The sequence below is a fragment of the Podarcis pityusensis genome (genome assembly GCF_964106645.2).
Source record: "Podarcis pityusensis genome assembly, chromosome: 11".
NCBI lineage: Eukaryota > Metazoa > Chordata > Lepidosauria > Squamata > Lacertidae > Podarcis > Podarcis pityusensis.
The window spans coordinates 50350386-50370690 of record NC_138036.1 but is presented as its reverse complement, the minus strand read 5'-3'; the positions used below and the strand labels follow the sequence as shown (position 1 = coordinate 50370690).

The 20305-nt window shown below is 39.8% G+C and overlaps 1 protein-coding gene across 1 annotated transcript in view; it reads right to left on the bottom strand.

Moving 5' to 3' along the window:
* Window positions 1-6195: 6195 nt before the first annotated feature.
* The window catches only part of CHSY3 (chondroitin sulfate synthase 3), a 93731-nt gene continuing 79621 nt past the window's right edge, over window positions 6196-20305 (bottom strand). The window contains exon 3 of the mRNA XM_080972476.1: window positions 6196-10791. Within this exon, the coding sequence (XP_080828602.1) occupies window positions 9229-10791 (1563 nt within the window). The 3' untranslated portion in view covers window positions 6196-9228. The remainder of the gene's footprint in view (window positions 10792-20305) is intronic.

Sequence of the window (20305 nt, the reverse complement as noted above, 5' to 3'; positions counted from 1 at the left end):
GGTCAGAGTTTTATTCTGGCTCCTTTCCTGTCCATCAATCACAGGTACGGTCCCTCTATGCACAACCAAGGAACACCAGGTAAAATTCATGATCACAGATGTGCAGTTTGCATCGTAATAGACTAGCAAATAAATAAAACAAAACAGTACGGATGCTGCCATACAGCTGTGGTGCCATCTGAAAAACCCAGCTGTCTAGCAATGGAGTGGCTACCATTTTGGTCCAGAATACTAAGTCCAGCATGGCTCAGTCGCTATGGCAGAAGACCCTTAATCTCAGGGTTGTGTGTTTGAGCCCCACGTTGGGCAAAAGATTCCTGCATTATAGGGGATTCTCCAAGATGAGCCTTCCAGCTCTGTAATTCTACAGCACAGTATTTTATGCCCCAGACAAGTAGGGGAAAGAGAGAATGAGGAAATTTGATCACAGACTTCCCGCATGCTGCCTGCTTTGGCTCTGTGTCTAAGGTTGTGCTTTCCTTCTTCTACGTTTCTCCCTTTGCTGCTATTGACAAAATTAATGATACGTTCTGTTAACCTAAACCACACCGAAGTTGCTCCCTCTCTAACGGTCCAAGGCAATTGAGGTCAGCGGAGCTGCACTGGGTATTGCCTAAGAAGGTATTTTGTATGACACAACCACCTTGGCTCTAGTATAATGGCTCAAAGTTTCGCTGTAGATCAGTGATGGCCAAACTTGGCCCTCCAGCTGTTTTGGGACTACAACTCCCATCATCCCTAGCTAACAGGACCAGTGGTCAGGGATGATGGGAACTGTAGTCCCAAAACAGCTGGAGGGCCAAGTTTGGCCATCACTGCTGTAGATGAACCTGGCAGGACCTCTGCCCTGACTACTTCTCAGATGTTTCAAAACAACCTACCCTTTTCCTTGACTTGCAAAAGGCAGCAATTTAAAAAGTACATGCCCAGCCATTTGACAGTGTGCAGGCTGCTACAGCACAACATGTTTATTTAGGACGATATTACTGTTTAATAGAAGAATTGTGAAGGAGTTCGATAAGCCCTTCCAAGTCAGTGGTTTAAACAAACACAGCACCCCTTCTCCTGTTCCTCCGTGTCCTTAGCTGATATTTCCATTCAACCCTTGCCTTAGTGTTCTTCACTTTGAGGTTCCAGCAAAGGAATTTGCTTCTGCAATTTTTTACTTGCATCAATTAATGGTTCAGATTGTTAAAAAATCAATTTTTCTAAAACAGGAATGGAGCCCAGAATTTTCATTCATGAAGTTATGCATCTTTCTTGATAAAAGAGGCCAGTTCTAAGAAATCCAATTTAGAACTCGAGACATTAAGAGATTGCCATGGGTTATAAGATAATAATGATATTGCTAAGAAGGATGGGGAGGAACTTCCCTATTAATCTTCCTGCCCTATCTGTAGAAGTGAAACACATTTGGAACTATTTAGCTTGGCTTTTAAGAGCTTTCCTGAAATAAGAGGAAATGTCTTTCTAAATATTTCAATTTTCAGGATGGATAATTGTTAGCTATGTAATGGGAAGAGAAAGAAAGCTACAATCAAAGCTGCAATTTGAACAAAGCAGGAATTTGTTTTTAGACATCTCCCCCTCTTACCAATATCCTAACTATATCCTATAGACTTGCAAGTAATTTACAATTATATTTGAGGTCTGGGTCTCATGATACTCCCATACTTGGTAAAATCAAAATGAGGTCGTTTCCTAACCCAGTTTTTCTCATTTCATTTCAGTACATGCAATCCCTCACATGAGATTTATTATATCAGTGCAACTGTTAAGACTTGCCTGCCAAGGGCTCTCTGGCATCAGGCAGTAATATTTTGTGTGCGTGTGTTTTTGTGTTTTTTGCTGGGCATTTCGACAGTTTCAGTAGTCCTGCTTTGAGTGGATGTTGTCAGTGCTCATTATTGTGCTCAGTTGAGGTGGATATTTTTGTTTTTGGTGAATTTGGATGAACCATTTTAGGATATTTGTTTTGTATTTGTATTTATTAAGTAATTAAGTAAGCTCAGCCACAAGTGACATGGGTGGTGCTGTGGTGTAAACCACTGAGCCTAGGGCTTGCCGATCAGAAGGTCGGTGGTTCAAATCCCCGTGACGGGATGATCCTGTTGTTCGGTCCCAGCTCCTGCCAACCTAGCAGTTCGAAAGCACATCAAAGTGCAAGTAGATAAATAGGTGCCACTCTGGCGGGAAAGTAAATGGCGTTTCCATGCGCTGCTCTGGTTTCGCCAGAAGCAGCTTAGTCATGCTGGCCACATGACACGGAAAAACTGTCTGTGGACAAAGGTCAGCTCCCTCAGCCAGTAAAGCGAGATGAGCGCCGCAACCCAAGTCGTTCGCAACTGGACTTAACTGTCAGGGGTCCTTTACCTTTTTTAAGCTCAGCCACACAATAAATACCAGTTTAAGCCATGGAAGAACCTTGACAATGAAATATCCTGCACAAATAAGCTAATTGTTATGGAAGCCTTGTATTGTCCGATATAAAGATAGCCCTGGTCGATTCCAAAAACCTACGTGAGGAGTCCCACTAAGCTCCCACTAAGCTATAAATGCCTCCACTGTTGATCACATACATATCACATTTAAAGAACTCACTCTCTGAAATTTGTTAGGAGACCTCTCACGGAGCTACAATTCCCAGCATCCTTAACATACAGCTCACAGGATTATTTGAGGGAAGTCATGACTGTTAAAGTGGTGTAAGAGTGCTTTAAACATTGTGACCAGAAATACTCTATTGAACACAGCTAACGTCAAGATGAAAGGCTATATCATCTTGCCAATTAGTCTGGAGTCTTTTACATTTCTGAGGCTAGTATTTATTAATGTGCTACTACAGTGCTGAAAAATTTCCATGATTCACTCTTTCAGTACCACTTTTCCAAGTTTTCCTACTTTCTGGCTTTTACCCTTTTAGATTTGCCACAAACTTCTCCTAAAATGATATTTCTGGTTTTGGTTTATTGAAAAAAGCTGAAGCAGAGCACTTTCTTGAATGAGTTTCTACTTCTGTTGCAAATGATTTCCATTTGCGTGTCAACAATACTTTAATAGCCTCATGAATGGTATTATTTCATCCCTAACCTTTCCTTGTTCATCCAGGAATCCCAGTGAGTCAAGGAAACCCTGTAAAAGCCTTACTCATCTATACAGAAATATAGCCAGACATGACTTTCTGTCCTTATTATGTGTCCTGGAACAGCATTACTCAAGAAACTAGGTTGTGGAATGAAGAAAAAAAAATTGCACAAAGCTTATCGTTGGTTCTGCATGGATGTTTGCTTTTACGTAAAGTGAAAACAAAGTTTTCTGTTATTTAAATTAAGTTATAGTTTCGCTTTACAATTAAAAGTTTCATCACTGTGTGATTTCACAACAGAGCTTCAACTTAGCTACTGCTTTCAGAAGACTATGGGGAGATGATTTGGCTAAAATTGAGGGAGCTAGGCAGTGGAACTTAAGTGAGGGTCCCCTAACGCAATAATCTCACATCTGAATGCACCCTATGTTTTCTCCTTGAAACAGGTGCTCCCACAATAGGAATACGTCTTTACAAAATGAATAGATGTGAACCCTATTTGAAACAGGAAGTACATGAACATGTTGTAGAACTCTCCTTCCCCTACTACCCCTTGCAAATTTCCATTACCACAACATTTAGGGGAAGTTTAGACAGATGTAGTTTACCTTCCGAATTTTTACCCTTTCAGGAATATGACACTCTACTCTCTCGAGTTGGTGGACACATTGGACATATTGGTGTCCATAGAGAACAGAAGATTTTTCTAGTCTGGAAGCCATGTTCGGGGGGGGGTCACATGACAATGCTTGGTTGGAGCCAAAAGCCAAAAGTGGATGAGACCATGGATGATGGAATTCATACCTACATTCCAGCCATGCAAAATCCAAATGTTTCTATAAATATGCCCCTCTCCATTTCTGAAGAAAGCAAAAGGCTTTATCTATCATAGTTCAACAACACATTTCAGCCAGGTGAAAACCATGCCGTGATCTTTGGGTGAAGTGCAATATAGAAATTCAGCAAATAAACAAACCAGTTGAAGAGCACATGTAACAAGGCCTGTGGAAGGCGCATGGCTTGGGACTGTTCTAAGGAGTGGAGAAACCAGCATTGTTATTCATATTCTGCTTCATGTAGTGTTGCTTCCAAGTACTTTTTTATCATAAGCATGTGACAAAGGGAAAGCAGGCAAGAATGAGGTATTAACAACAAACATGGAGTAGAGGAGACTTAAGTGATGGAATGAGCACAGTGAAGCTGAGATAAGCTGTTCAGTTTCCTCCTCCAAAATCATCTCATCAACTGCACTACCGTGGATACAAATGAGAGAAAGAAAGAGGATGTTTATATATTTCAGTTGGTTTGATTTGGCAGCCAGTTCTGGTTTTAAAACACTTTTGGAACTAGCTGTTTGGTTTACTAGATTTGAGAGCTGGTTTTAGCATCCATTGCTCCCATTGCTCGGTCCCAGCTCCTGCCAACCTAGGAGTTCGAAAGCACACCAAAAAAGTGCAAGTAGATAAATAGGTACCGCTCCGGTGGGAAGGTAAATGGCGTTTCCGTGCGCTGCTCTGGTTTCGGTGTTCCATTACGCCAGAAGCGGTTTAGTCATACTGGCTACATGACCCGGAAAAACTGTCTGCGGACAAATGCTGGCTCCCTCGGAGTCATCTGCAACTGGACTTAACTGTCAGGGATCCTTTACCTTTTTAGCAACATTTGACTGGCCATTTGAACCAGAGGTGGTCTGAACTGGTTGGGTTCAACGTGCATCCATGTGCAGCTATGCCCAGATGTTGTTTGGTGCAATTAATGCTGTGTTGGCATTTCAGAGTGGTGGAAATAAAGATTTTTCTTCGCTGAAGGCAGCATACAGTCAACTTCAACTGGATGCGTAGCTCTGTGAAATCATCATATGCTTTACATTATCAACAACTCCATGTTAACGGGGGAAATGACAATAAAGCATCGGCTGAACAATGCTTCCAAACAGGAATGAAAAAAATGGGGGTGTGGACTTAAAGGTAGGGCTTTTCCGGAGGGTTTTTCACAACTCTCAGAACTAAACCTTGAAAAGCACACCTATCACCTTGCATCACTGATCCCTCTTTTGAAATATTTAATTAGATCGGTGGCTTTAATCAGATTGCTGGCTAATCAGGTCGGTGGCATTTTTGACTAACCATCTTGAAATATGCCAAGGGTAGACATGATGGGGGTACACAGTCACTGGGAAAATGAGAGGATAAATACAAGCATTATGTTGAACAGGTTTAATATTTTCTTCTTCTTAAAACCTACTCACTGCTTTCATGGGGGTGGGTAATGTGTAATTGGGCAGATAGTATTTTACAATACAACTCTTGAAGTAATGAGTTGTGTGTGTGCATGGGAGGGAGTGAATATATCCTACTCTTATATGCAATCATTTGTCCTTGGCAATTGGGAATTTTACATAAAACAGGGTCCTAAGTCCCACATGACTGTTGATCTCAGTTGCAATATTCCAAACTGTTTCAAGAGGAGGGAACACCTTTGCACCATCATTAGGTCTCTCGTAAAACTTGTACCAAAAGCAAATGGCTAAAATCAACATGACTAGCTAGCACCAAAGTTTCTCTGCCAGATATACTGCTAATTAAACTACAATGAAAACTAATTTGAATTGAGAGGACAAAATATCTCAGTTTTCATTTGCACTTCAAATTACACATTTTCCCCCCCAACCATAAATTAACAGAGAATTGTGTGAGAAATAAAGTATCATTTTATCTTCAGGATGTCTGGTGAAATTGGCTATTACTATCTATACTGTCAAAAAGACACGCTAGAAACATAAGCAATGATGCTTGAACAAGACACTAGATGAAAGGGGGGAACTGTAAGCTAATGTAGTTTTGAGATGTATGTTCACAACATAATGCTGTGTTGTATTTTCTAATTCTGGGTGTAACTCAGCAGGAATCGACCTGCAATTCAGCAGGCTCCTTTGGAGTGGACAACAGCTGTAATTTTTTGGGCACAGCTCCTATTCACCCACTAGGACTTGGGCATGGCAAAACCCCAGTAGATTACAACCATTATGTCAATGTCATCTATACAAGGTATCTGCTACCACAAAATAGCTACCATGATTTATCTGAGAACAGTTATTCCAAACACAATGCAATATTTTATAACAAACATTTATAATCCAGTTTGTAACAAAGAAATCCATCATATAAACAAATGAATTCGTCATACACTAAATAAATATCTCTAAATAGTAGGAACTAACATTTTAAAGTTTTTTTCAACACAGGACCCGATCCGGCAAGTCCTTAATACACAGAACTCCCTCTGCAGTCACCCAGTTCAGTTCATGTTCTATGGTGCAATTTAGTCTGATCAAACAATGTAAATTTAGTCCAAAGGTGAGCACAAATATTTTAGCAGGTATATAAAGGAATAATTAAGACAGACTGCCAGGACTTATTTGCCATCAGAGATGAGCTTAGTTTTTCAAATACTGTGCACAGTCAAATGAGACACATATATAGTCAAATTGTAAATTATCTGGAGTTTCAAACAAAGCTTGGCTTGGCTGGATAAATTAAAACAGAACAACATAAGAATGCGCAGATCCTGGAAAGTAAAGGTTTTGGCTTTGACATATGGTTACGTATTTCAATTTGAAGAATTTGGATCAGTAACTGGGGAACAACATATTTCAGAGACAAAGGACTGAGACTGTGAGTTCTTCTGCCTTTCAACATCTTGTCTAAATGCCAGAAAAATGAGTGATGCCTAATCTGGCTTCATATAAGGCGATGGGAGTACTATGATGGACACATCAATCTAATGTGTTGGCTTACCCAGATCTAGCTTTTGCATTAGTGAAGTTTTTGATAAACCTAAACTTTTATTATGCATGCAAGAATTTATGAGAGTGTCATCTGCCAGAAGGTTTTACACCTTAGGCTAAATATATGTCAGGGACAAACCCCTAGATGCTAGTTATTTCATGACAGCACTAACCTGGTTTCGATGAAGTGCGCAAGCAATGCAGGGCGCAACATGTAGCAACGCTCAACCACAAGAGGAGAGAAACTGCTAGTGCTTGGTGGAAGGGTGTGCCTCGCTTGTTTTTGAACTAGTATGGATTGCTAGCCATGAAATGCGCAAATGACTGTGAAATGTGATTGTTCAGATCTGCAGGGAGATTCTGAGAGATGAAGGGCAGGAACAGTAAATCATAATTTAAGAACAGCACCATAGGTCCCCAACACCAAGAAGAATGGAAGATTAAAATATGGCAGAAAAAGGCTTTGGGAACCTGGTGATAATATTCAGGGGACAATGTTGCTCTGACTTAAATATTCTAATCAATTCACAATATTTTTCTAGTTCTTACATCTATGTGATGTCTCTCCAGTTACAATTCATGCTGGTTTAAGGGTATCAAGATCAGGCATAGGCAAACTCAGCCTTCCAGATGTTTTGGGATGACAGGACCAGTGGTCAGGGATGATGGGAATTGTAGTCTCAAAACATCTGGAGGGCCAAGTTTGCCTATGCCTCATCTAGATACATGATTGCTAGGTAGGACTTTGTCATTTTTAAAAGGAGTTTTGAGGATACACGTTTTAATGCCCATCTCCTTTCATTTCCTTACAAGCCTTATGAGCCCATTCAACTGTGGCATTTGCTGATTTGTGATTCATTGGAAACTTATGGAAATAGGATCAAAGGTTATTATAACCAAAAGAGATACATATGATGCATTTGAACACATATTGTAAGGGGGGTTGCTTCCTTAAAACATCCATAATTATTATATGCTCAGATTCCCTGTTGTTTGTATTATATTACATATGCATCTTGATTTTTCTTTTTTTTTACATTTCTTGGATATGTCCTCTGGATTCTTAGAACAGTTTTGTTACAAAATATTCTACCTCTCTGTCATAAATGCAGTTTAAAAGAATTTGGGCAAGAAATGGTTTGAAATGGCTATTCCTTTGCTTTTACAAAATGATAATAATAATAAAACTAATACAAAAAACAGACCTAACATTTTGGTAACTAATTGATTTTCCATTCAGTATTCCACCAATATACCTTGACATTTCTGCATTCTTCAGAGAGAGGTCTTAACACATTCCATTTCCTATAAATCTTCACTAATATAAATATATTGGCAAGAACTTTGACCAGCAATAGTAATTTCATACTTAAATAATTACATTTCCTTTTAAGTTTAACAAGGATTGGTTCAGAATATCAATATTAATGCACAATTATAAAAAGACAATATTAAGTACCCTTTTATTTCCCTTTGTATCAAGTGCAGTCTTATGAAAGGAACAAAATATAAAATTATTTATATATTAGAGGCTCATTCTAAACAGAGACAAAGCAACATATTCTTGTCTTTGACAAAAAAATATGGTGTGTCTGTACTTTTATTATAAATAACCACATTGTGTCATGATTTCTTCTTGCCAGCAAATGAAGGACATTGGTTCAGAAACCTTCTCAGCATATGTAAATATTTGACTAAGTCATGCTTCCTTGAGAAAACACAGTCCAATTGCATTCAGAGTAGACGGTAATAAGGAGATCATTCGCGTACGACATTTAAGGTTATTGGTAGCCAGTACCAGTTGCACTAGGAAAGAAAACCCTCAGTTTGTATGTGGTTTTTCCTCTTTTTTAAAAAAATAGAGATACAGTCAGTTATTTGTTTACTTTAAAAATTATAAAGATGAAGAATAATACTGTTTATTTTAGTTCTCATATAAATTATAAAACTCAAGTTTGGCAGAGTCTCTTTCCCAGAGGAAGCATAAAGCACTTTTGTGGTATCTTCACCAGAAAATATTTGTATCACATTAAGTTTGACAGACATGATGAAGATTGATATGGAATCCTACAGCCCAAAGAGAACATTCTTCTGTTGCAGCTCCACGTGACGGATGTGCTCCGTGGGATTATTTGATTGCCATGATTTCACTGAGTTTATTGATCAAAGGGAGTAGAAAGACACCACACTGAATCAGTTCAGTAGGAATCTGTAATGTTCCCGACAGCAGACTCTGTTCGTTTGAGGTCAAAAACATATCCTTTGGAAGACAAAAATGGAGTTGTAAGAATGCAACAAACAAAAAGAAAGAAGGAATGAGGTAAAATCCCCTAGGATGGCAGAGCAAGTTAGAATGTCAGGAGAGTGTTCGGTTATACCTGACACCTAAATGTTTTTCTAGCCATATTTCAGCTAGTTGCATGGCAGAGGCAAATGTACTTGCTTTGGACCCTAAACACATCTTGTATTGTTTAGGATCTAGGTTGGGATCACAATGAACTGGATGAAATACATGTACAACTCCCACTTCTTGGCTCCTAAATGCCTTAAGTCCAGAATTTATTACTTTAGTAAAGAGGTCTACATCCTCAAGTCCCCAGCCTTGAATAGAGGTATCAAATCCACCAGCATTCACAAGGTCACTTTTGTAAATGCACGTAATCCCAAACCCATAGTCCCTCCAAAACCCAGTTTTCTTTGTGAAAACAAAGTTGCTGTCCGCTGGAGGGTTGCCCCCATGTGTTACTTTGGGGTCATACTGACTGAAAATAATAGGGTAATAAACCTGTTGTCCTTGAATGGTGTTAGCTCTGCACCGCTGGAGAAAATCGGGGGTAAATATCAGGTCAACATCGCAAAATAGCAGCAAAGTGTCATTGTCAAACTTAGAGGAGGCCATTTCAAGACCCAAACCTCTAGAGAAAACTCCCGACATTGGAATGACGGTCATGTCTGCCATAGGATACTTCTTTTGATATTCATTGATCAGCTCTGTGTGTTTGCTGGAATCCTGACCAGAATCAGAGTTAAAGAGAATGACTGCCAGCTTTACGTTCTGCTTGGAAATAAGGCAGGTCTTTTCAAAATTCTCCATAAATCTTAGGAATATATCGTATCTCCCTGTGAGAGGGACAAGAATGTGAATCTTCTTGTCACTGATTCCCCCTATTTCTTTGGTGCCTTGGAATGATGAAAAAATTTTCAGAGAATTAGAAAGGAAGGAGAAAGACTGCATGTCGCTGTTCACGTTTTCTACCAGGCTTCTTACATCCAGCTCTTCTTCCTCTTTGAAAAATGGTTTACTAAATAATTGTTGAAGGTAGGCATGGCGCCGAACTGGAACAGTGACTTTTCTTCCTTTGTGCCTCTTATACAAAAGAAGCAAATCCAGAATGTATTCCACACCATGCAAAGGGTCAACCCTACGGTATCCATACTGTATTTCATTGAAGTCAATCAGCCTTCCTCTAGATTTAGAGTTCTCATTGATCATTTCCATTACCTGCATTACAGTATCATCTAATGCTGCCCGCAGGATGCTATTAATACTCTGTCTAGGTGGCTGATTCTCAGCCATTGAGTACAGCAGCTTTCCAGTCAAAAATTCCCATTCAATGACTTCATTCCTGTCACGTGGTTGAAAGCGGTTGAAAGATGGCATCATTCCAAGAAGCTGATCATCTTTGCTGATTTCATCGTTACTGAGCTTGCTCATGAGGGCACTTTCCCGGTGAAGCTGGATGGTACGATAACGCAATTCAGAAATTTTACGGGCCAATATGTAATTGTGAAGCCTATACTGATAGGCTGGCCTTTTATTTGGATGAAGTGTAATGGCTGTGTGAATTTTGCTGTTGTGAAGATCTTGTATATAACCCTTCCGGTTGTGTTCATAGTTTTCATGGAACAACTGCTGCATCTAGAAAACAAAAATAATAACTATTATTAGGTGTGTTTCTTCCAGCTATGATATATCAGGAAAAACAATGACTCACTTATATTAACTTATTTTTTCCTAAATAATACGCTATACTGCAAGCTTGCTTTTCACCACTGAATTATTATTTTTTTAAAAAAAAGGTTTTTCCAACTATAGTATTTCTCTTCACTCACTCATGTAAGGAAAATAAATTCTATCTATTTTACAGGAAAATTACTCTATTTTAGAGTACAAATGTGTATATTGGGGAGAAGGGTAAGGAAAGAAGAGGGAACGGGAGGACCAGCTAATCAGTTCTTCTAATCTTAAAATGTGAAAACACTATTTCAAGTACATTTTTGTAAGCGTCCAAGTCTCATATTTTTAGTGACCTATTATTGCTACTACAGTTGGGTGATCGTGTGTACATTTCTGCTCCTACTTGTTATCAATTAATCAAAGTTTTAAAGGAAGTTCAAAGTATAAAAAAAATATAAAATCAAAGCCTCAGAAGAACAAATGTGTCAAGTTAGGAGCCAACAATCAGAGTGGGTCTAAGACGTATTACATTCAGACATATTGCCACTTGTTTAGTAATGAATTTATTAGAACCCTTCTACTCAACAGGGTCTCATCTCCAAGGATCAAGCAAGAAACTGCCTCTTAAGGGGATAAATTGTGTCCTCTGACCCCTCTATAGAATCTACAACAGAAAAACACATGAGAGACTGTTTCAAGCTCTGAATGAATGAAAGAACACCATCTGTCCTTGGAAGGAACTTTTGCAAATCTGTCGTCCACGATCTTGGAGGATAAAATGTTAAAATGTGCCAACCAAACTACTCTTCTGCACTTGGCTATTGTTAAAAAATATAGATATGGTGTACATTTGTTTGAAGTAGATTAAGTATGGCACAGTGAGGGTGGTGTACGTGGCCCAGGGGTCAGCAAACTTTTTCAGCAGGGGGCCGGTCCACTGTCCCTCAGATCTTGTGGAGGGCCAGACTATATATTTTTTTGGGGGGGGGGCGGGAATGAACAAATTCCTATGCCCCACAAATAACCCAGAGATGCATTTTAAATAAAAGGGCACATTCTACTCATGTAAAAACATGCTGATTCCCGGACCATCCGCAGATCGGATTTAGAAGGTGATTGGGCCGGATCCGGCCCCCGGGCCTTAGTTTGCCTACCCATGATTGTGGCCCCTTAAGCTGATGCATCAACCTTTGCACATTTGTTATCTTTTATTCTGCGTAACAATAGATTTGGTTTGCACTAGGTCCAAGGACAACCGAAAACCAACATTTATTAACATTTGTTTGTTTGTTTTCCGCCCTTCACCCTAAGGTCCCAGGGTGGGTTACAACATTAAAGCACAATATTAAAAACAGTTTAAAACAAGTTAAAATCAGAAAAGCAAGGCGGGTCCTAAAAAGGTGCACCTCAAGTGTCAAAAGCCAAAGTTAATAATAATATAATAATAATTTATTATTTATACCCCGCCCATCTGGCTGAGTTTCCCCAGCCACTCTGGGAGGCTTTCAATCAAGTGTTAAGAGGTGCATCTTCAACATTCACCAGAAGCTGTAAAATGAAGGCGCCAGACACACCTCTATAGAGAGTCCCACAGCTTAGGGGGCACCACATAGAATGCCCTTCTCCCAGGCCATCCCCGCCAAGCCTCTGAGGATGGAGGAACTATCATGAAGGCCCCCCCTGCCTTCTTAGCACCCAAGTGTGTGTAGCAAAGAAGGCAGTCTTTCAGATACTTGGAGCCTGAGTCATTTAGGGCTTTAAAGATTAATGTGAACACATCGAATTGGACTTGGGGGGGAACTGGCAACTCATGCTGCTGAAATCTTTCCCCACAACTCTCTTCTCCATGTGGATACAAAAGACTCAAGCAACAATGCCAGAGGCAGAGGAGCAGATTCAGAGACCATAATGAATGGAGGATATTTATGCTAAGCTACTGAATGCATTCAGTCCACTTTGAAATTAAGAGCAGCGCTAGCAACAAATGTAGGTATAACTATTATAGCTCAAAGAAGAGCAAAAGAAAATTGAAGTCCAATGAACCAGACGGAGGCTCCATATAAAACCTGGTTCACAACTTTTGCCGTGCATACCCTAGGGCTGCTAGAGCAATTGCACCTCCTTTTGCGCAGAAAAAAATTTAAGCAATGCTCTAGTGCACCACTATAGCTTTTCCTAGCTTGCCTGGAACAATGCATTTGGTAGAGTCATGAAATCAGATCCCAAGGTACTTGGAAGAATCAACTTGTTCTGAATTATGGCCAGTCGTGGCCTAAGAATATTTGGCCCCCATTTCAGAAAACACCATAACCTTTGTTTCCTTATACTTAATAGTTAGACATTCTTTCCTACAGTAGTCTGCAAATCCAGTAAGCAGTCATCAAGAGGTTGTGGCTGCTTGTTTATTACAACAATAAATATTTATTAGCTGCTGATTCAGTAGGACCATACCATCTAGCGTTATCTATTCAACTGCTAAAATGATGTTGTCACTTTCTGGAAAAAGTTCACAATACTTTTTCAAGTACAGTGGTACCTCTGGTTAAGAACTTAATTCGTTCCTGAAGTCTGTTCTTAACCTGAAACTGTTCTTAACCTGAGGTACCACTTTAGCTAATGGGGCCTCCCGCTGCCGCCGCACAATTTCTGTTCTCATCCTGAAAAAAGTTCTTAACCCGAGGAACTATTTCTGGGTTAGCGGAGTCTGTAACCTGAAGCGTCTGTAACCCAAGGTACCACTGTATGGCAATTCACACTGTTGTACTTTCTGGTTTTAGTGAGTAAAAAGACTCATAGTATAGCAGCCTTGCAGGGAGAAGCTAACAAGATATGCAATCCAGAAGGAAGTTAAGGAAGGCGAACCTAAACATGGTATTAATTGTGTTAATGAAATTCATGTGCATGCTTTTTGTTATGTAAATAGCAGCTCTGTGGACCCTTGGCACTGTAGAAGGTTTGAGTTAGCCTGCTGGCTCTCTCCCTTCCATGGTCCTGAAAAAAAATCACCTCTCTGAAGCTATTGTTTGCATTTCAAAGGAAGCTCCCATTGGTGCCAAAGGAGGTTTCTCTTCTAGTGCAAACAATAGCTTTCCTGAGGTGATTAATGTTAAATCCATTGCAGTGAGAGGCAGAGTTAAACTGCATCTCTTAAGACCCACCCTGTCCCAAGACTGCTCAGGCTTTTCCAGCTCTGCTACATACACTACAAAAAGCATGGGCATTCATCATCATCATCATCATCATCATCAATACTCGCTTTTGGATCATTCCTACTAATTATATAATTGTGCAGTTCTTGATGAATTAATATGAATAAGTTGAACCCCACCAAAAAATGTTGAGCATGTATATGCAAAGTTGTGTGTGCATATCAGGAATGAGAGTGGCTCAGTCGATAGAGCATGAGACTCTTCATCTCAGAGTGGTGGGTTCGAGTTCTACGTTGGGCAAAATATACCTGCATTGCTGCGAGTTGGACTAGATGGTCTTCCATCCACTCTAGACCCGTTCCAGTTTGCATACAGAAGAAATAGATCTACTGATGATGCTATTTCCATCGCTGTCCATACTGTACTGAGTCATCTAGAACGACAGGGAACCTACGCAAGGCTGTTGTTTGTGGACTACAGTTCTGCCTTCAATACAATTCTGCCAGACAGGTTATTTCTTAAAATGACCAATTTGGGTATACATCAGAAGATCTGTCTGTGGGTAAGGAATTTCCTGACTGATAGGCCGCAGACAGTGAGAATGGGCCCTTACTATTCTTCTACTCTAGTATTAAGCACAGGAGCCCCTCAGGGATGTGTGCTAAGTCCCTTTCTCTATTCCCTGTACACATTTGATTGCACCCCACTGTATAAGTCCAACACAATCATCAAATTTGCGGATGATACAGCAGTGGTGGGGCTCATTAGTGAGAACGATGAGACTGCTTATAGGAAAGAAGTACAGGGGTTAATTCAATGGTGTAAAGAAAACAATCTTATGCTTAACACCAAAAAAACCAAAGAACTCATAATTGACTTTAGGAGAAAGAAAAGTGTATTTTTACCATTGCACATAAATGGCGAGGAGGTGGAGAGGGTTAGTAGTTTTAAATACCTGGGCATTTACATCTCTGAGGACCTCTCATGGACTGCAAATATTAATATGGTTGTGAGGAAGGTGCAGGGGAGGTTGTATTTCCTGAGAATGCTCAGGGGACTGAATCTATCTCAGCACCTACTTCTGTCCTATTATCACAGTACCATCGAGAGTGTCTTAACCTATAGTATATTATCGTGGTATGGGAGCAGCTCTGAAACGGATAAAAAAGCTTTACAGAGAATAATTAAAATTGCCCAGAATGTTATTGGGCTCCAACTACCAACCCTGGATGAGATCTTCACGTCTCGCACTTTGAAGAAGTCACACAATATCCTGAGAGATCCCACCCATCCTGCTCACAACTTCTTTGAACTGTTGCCTTCGGGCAGAAGATATAGGACAATGAAAACACGAACCACACGCCTTCTGAATAGTTTCTATCCAAGAGCTCTGATTGCACTAAATAATGATCTCAGGGCCAGTTGCAAGAAATAGCAAGCAGGGAGTAGGAAGGAATGAGACAGGTTTTTAGGTTATGTTATGCCTTTAATAGGTTATGTTACATTCTGGAGTATGATATGTTTTTATAGATTATGTCTGAATAGGATGAGAGTGTTGGAGATACGTGCAAATGTGTATGTGAACCCGGTCTTTGGGTGGGTGTTTGATTTTCGTTGTTGTGTATACTGTGTATATACGGACAATGACAATAAATTTATCTTAGATGATCTTCATGGTCTCTTCCAACTATGATTCTATAGCATCTTCAATGTACAGTTCTAGGAAATTTATTTGCTAGTGGAGGGATACCAGAGAGGCCTTGAAAGCAGAGATCCACATATTCAAAGTATCACCTCCTCGGTGTTTTCTCTCTCCTTCTCAGACTACAGTTAAAGCAACTCAGTATTTCTATGGATTACATTCCCATCTTCTCAAATGGGAAATCCTTTTAGCTCTGGGAGAAAACATTATTACAAAACAGGGCCTCGTAAGAAAAAAAAACACAACGTTTTGAAAGCATTATTAAAAAGAGGACATTTCAAAAACATTTATGCAAACATGCAGAGGCCTGGTACAATAGATTTTATAAGTCTTTGTCCTCCTTTTAAACCATTAGAAACTTTGTTGAAGTACAGAATACACAATTAGGCTGGGCCCCTAGGCAATACTGCACCACTACAAATCCAATTCTGGCCTATTGATTCAAGTCGAAAAATGGAATACAATCAAAGGCAACGTAGAAGGCTCCTACAGAGTGCAAGATTTTCTGCTTTTGACTTGTAGTGACCCTTTTACTTCAGTTTAAGTCACATATTTCATTCTAGTAATACATAACAATTTATGTGATTATCTGTAATTAGCAATGATTCATAGTATTTATCCTGAAAGTACATGACTTCTGAGTCCAGTAGAGGATTCCATTGTAAATGGAGCAGGATATTTCAATTTTAAGGTCACAATGCACAATCCATTCTTTGTCCCCCATAGAAGTCTAATTATCTACAACAGGTCAGAGATGGTGTAGTCCATAATCTAATAAACATTTTCTGCAGAATTCATTACCAGTATATAAAAACAAAATAAAAACTGAGAATCAAACTAAAAGCCAGTTCCCTTGTATAAAATATGTTAATCATTAAGTCAAATAACCTAGTTTCCCCTCAGTGTTTGATGCTGAAGTTTAGCAAATCCAAACCACTGTTTAAGTATTAGATTTAAAAAGCAGTTTGTGGTTTGCAGTGGGAACAGCAATGGCAGAAACTGCACAGACAACTCAGAAGACACACACTCTTTGTAGGCTGCTGTGGTTTACGGTTTATAGCTATATAATATTCCTGAATGCATATTGCTAACTTGTACAATTACGTATTAGCAATATGCATCTGCTTCAGACAAAGTCTGAATACTAAAGTGAAGCTCCACTTCAGTTTGGTATTTGGACCTTCTCCAAATACTCCAAATACTTTGGAACTTTCTATGAGCAGCAACTGCTCTGAAGTCCTGCATCAAGGCTTTATAATCTGTCTTGATTTATGCATTTTTCAATGGAGGCTGGCACCCATTGGGTCTGGTCGGGCAGAAGACCGAAAGGCCAACACTAGATTGCACCAGACCCAATGACTCATTCTAGTCATTGTCCCCATCCTCCTCCCTGTTGAGTTCTACAAGGGCATCACTGAGACCAAGAAGGTGTAGGTTGATTCTCTGGACTAAATAAAAGAAGGAGCTCTTATTTGCAGACAGAGATAGCCTGGCCACAGTTACCCAGCAAAGGTGTCAACTCCTAGGGGCCGTGGAGGCTTCAGCCCCCACAATAAAATACGTGAGGGGGCCAGGCCCCCACAAAGTTGATGGGCATTGCCATTCAAATGGTGTGTGTGCACTGCATCATGTGATCAATTATGTGGTATGGGGCTTACCTGGGCACCCACAATATCTTATTCGACTCAGCACTCCTGTTACCCAGATTCTGGTAACTTCTAAGGTGGACTACTGCAAAGTGTTGTACACTGGACTGCCTTTCAAGACTGTTCAAAAACTGCATCTGATACAACACAGACACTAATTCAAATTGGTTGTTGTGAATACCTCTTGTCAGTGCTTAACAGTTCCAATAGCTCCTGATCCATTTCTAAGCAAAATTCAATGAGCTCTATTGTGGGGATGTTCAGGAAGCTGAAACAAGTGCAAAATTTTCAACTTGCTCACCGGAGCAGCTGATCGCCACCATGTTACACCACTGCTGAAAGAACTGTATTGGCTACCAATTACCCAGCTGTATGCTTAATGGATAAATGCAAGGGTTTGAGGCTTAGCTTTAAGGCCCTACATAGTTTATGTAGGATCTGGGTGCTTGAAGGATTTTCTGTGTCTATGACTGACAGTATCTTTAGATGACCCCCTCAATCTGAGGAGGATGGGAGGCAGCTGAACAGATGACATTCACCAATGACCCCCCCCCCCGAAGGCTTGCCTGGCAACCCATTTTGCTAGCTTTTCAATTCCAGGCAGACCTTCTTGCTTTCCCAGGCTTTTTATACATCTACTGAGTTTTAAGACAAATAATATTTTGAATATTATTTTAGTGTTGTTTTTGCTTTTATATTGTAAACTTCTCTAAATAATGTTAACTGAATGGCAATATATAGACTCCATTCTGGTGGCTCCATCTCAGCCACAAAAGGCCAAAGGGTCTCAGTTTACACAGAGACATCCATTGTTGACTAATTTGGGCAGCACTTGCCTGTTGAAGGGCTGTGTGTGCGCACTTGCACACACACACACACACACACACACACGTCAGTGCATCAGGCTGTTAACCAGAAGGTTGGTGGTTCAAGCACGCCCACCCAGGGACAGCTGTGGGCAGAATTCATGCATTGCAGAGAGTTGAACTAGATCAGAGGTTCCCAACATATTTGGCCTACACTACCGCCCCCTTTTCAGAAAAAATATATATTACCCAGCGCCCCCCTGGAAATTTACCTTCTTTAAATTACCACTAAGACTTTAACTCTATGTTACAACAGTAGGTGTCATTACACAACAGATGAAACATGTGCAATACTTCTTCAAAACTGATTAAGTGGACTAGATTAAAAAAACCATGGGGAGAGGGGACTGGAGTGACTTCAATACAGTGGTACCTCGGGTTAAGTACTTAATTCGTTCTGGAGGTCCGTTCTTAACCTGAAGCACCACTTTAGCTAATGGGGCCTCCTGCTGCCGCTGTGCTGCCAGAGCACAATTTCTGTTTTTATCCTGAAGCAAAGTTCTTAACCTGAAGCACTATTTCTGGGTTAGCGGAGTCTGTAACCTGAAGCGTATGTAACCTGAAGGGTATGTAACCCAAGGTACCACTGTAATAACAGCAGGGGACTAAAAGGGAAACTAGAACCATGCTAAAAGTTGTTAGAACACTGTCAACGATATCAAACTTTCTTTGGGAAGCTCAACCAGGACTACAAACCAAAACTGTTTAACATATAGCATGGCTTCTATAACAAGATTTATCTTAGCTCAGAATTAATTTTCTTGCATACAGACACATGTTCACACACAGAGGAGCAGCCAGTTCACAAATGAGGAACCGAACATCCTGCCTTCTCTTTCTTCCATTGTTAGCACATAAAAAAATCAAATTAAGATTTTAGCCCTTATGGTGTAATCAAGGAGATTAAGTACAGCTTCCTCCCAGCTGATTTTATTAGCATTAAAGTTTTATGATAAATTATGAACATCCCTAGAGCTAAACATCCAATTAAAATAGCATAAGCATGGCAGGATGTCTATTACAATGTTTTTCTTAGAAGAAATTTTAATTATATTGCCATTATACTTTTCCAGTGCCATAGTTATGTTTTGTTAGGGGATGAGATGAAAATACAGCATTAATTAGCATAAATGTATTCTTAAAACCTTATAGAGAATCAGTCTTAACAAAAAAAAAAGTAAAATCCAAGCTGGAATTACACGCTTCACAGAGTCTGAAAATACCACATTTACAATTCCTCTTCCATCTTAATAGAGAATTAACAGGATGTTATGGATTGTCGCACTGTAAGGGTTATGAATTAGTTGCTACTGCTAATGAACAAAAGAAAACCCACAGACAATACTACATGATATATTAAGAACAGCTCATAAGCACCCTACACCTCTTCTGTTTTACAGCTCAGCGTATGCCAAAATTATAGGAGTGTTGCTATAACCTACCCTTGACACAAAGCTGATCTTAATGCAAGGCTGATCCTACTATGGATGCTACTATCCTGAAAGTGATCTCTCCAACGTCAACTATCATCAGCATATGAGTGACAACCAATTCCAAATCTTCTGATGACCTCATTCACTGGCTTCAAATAAATATGCTGAAAACTTAGTGGGGTAGAATGGATCCCTGAGGGCATCCCCTACTATAAATTCCATGGGAGAAAAGTAAAGCCCATTAATACTACTTTGTAGAATTGGCTTTCCTGGTAGGAATGGAACTAATGAAAAATGGTGATTCCAATCTCCATCCCAGAGAGCCTATCCAGAAGGGTACCATGGCCGATGGTATACCACCAAAAAAATCCAACAGAATCAATTCAGCTGCATTCACCCAGCTTCTCTGGGTAGAGGTCATCGATTACAGCAACCAAGGTAGATTCAGTTCCCAATGTGAGTGAGATTTCAAACTGCAACAAATATAGGTATTAGTTTCATCTGGAGTTAGTCAGCAACCACACAATTCAACACCTTGCACAAGAAACATCTGTGATTGTTTAATTAGGATTAGAACAACTACCAACCAATCTATAGCCTTTTAATCTCTGTGTGTGTTACTGTTTCTGTTTATAACTATGGTATGTATTTTGGTTTTGGTTTTTTGCTTAGATCATAA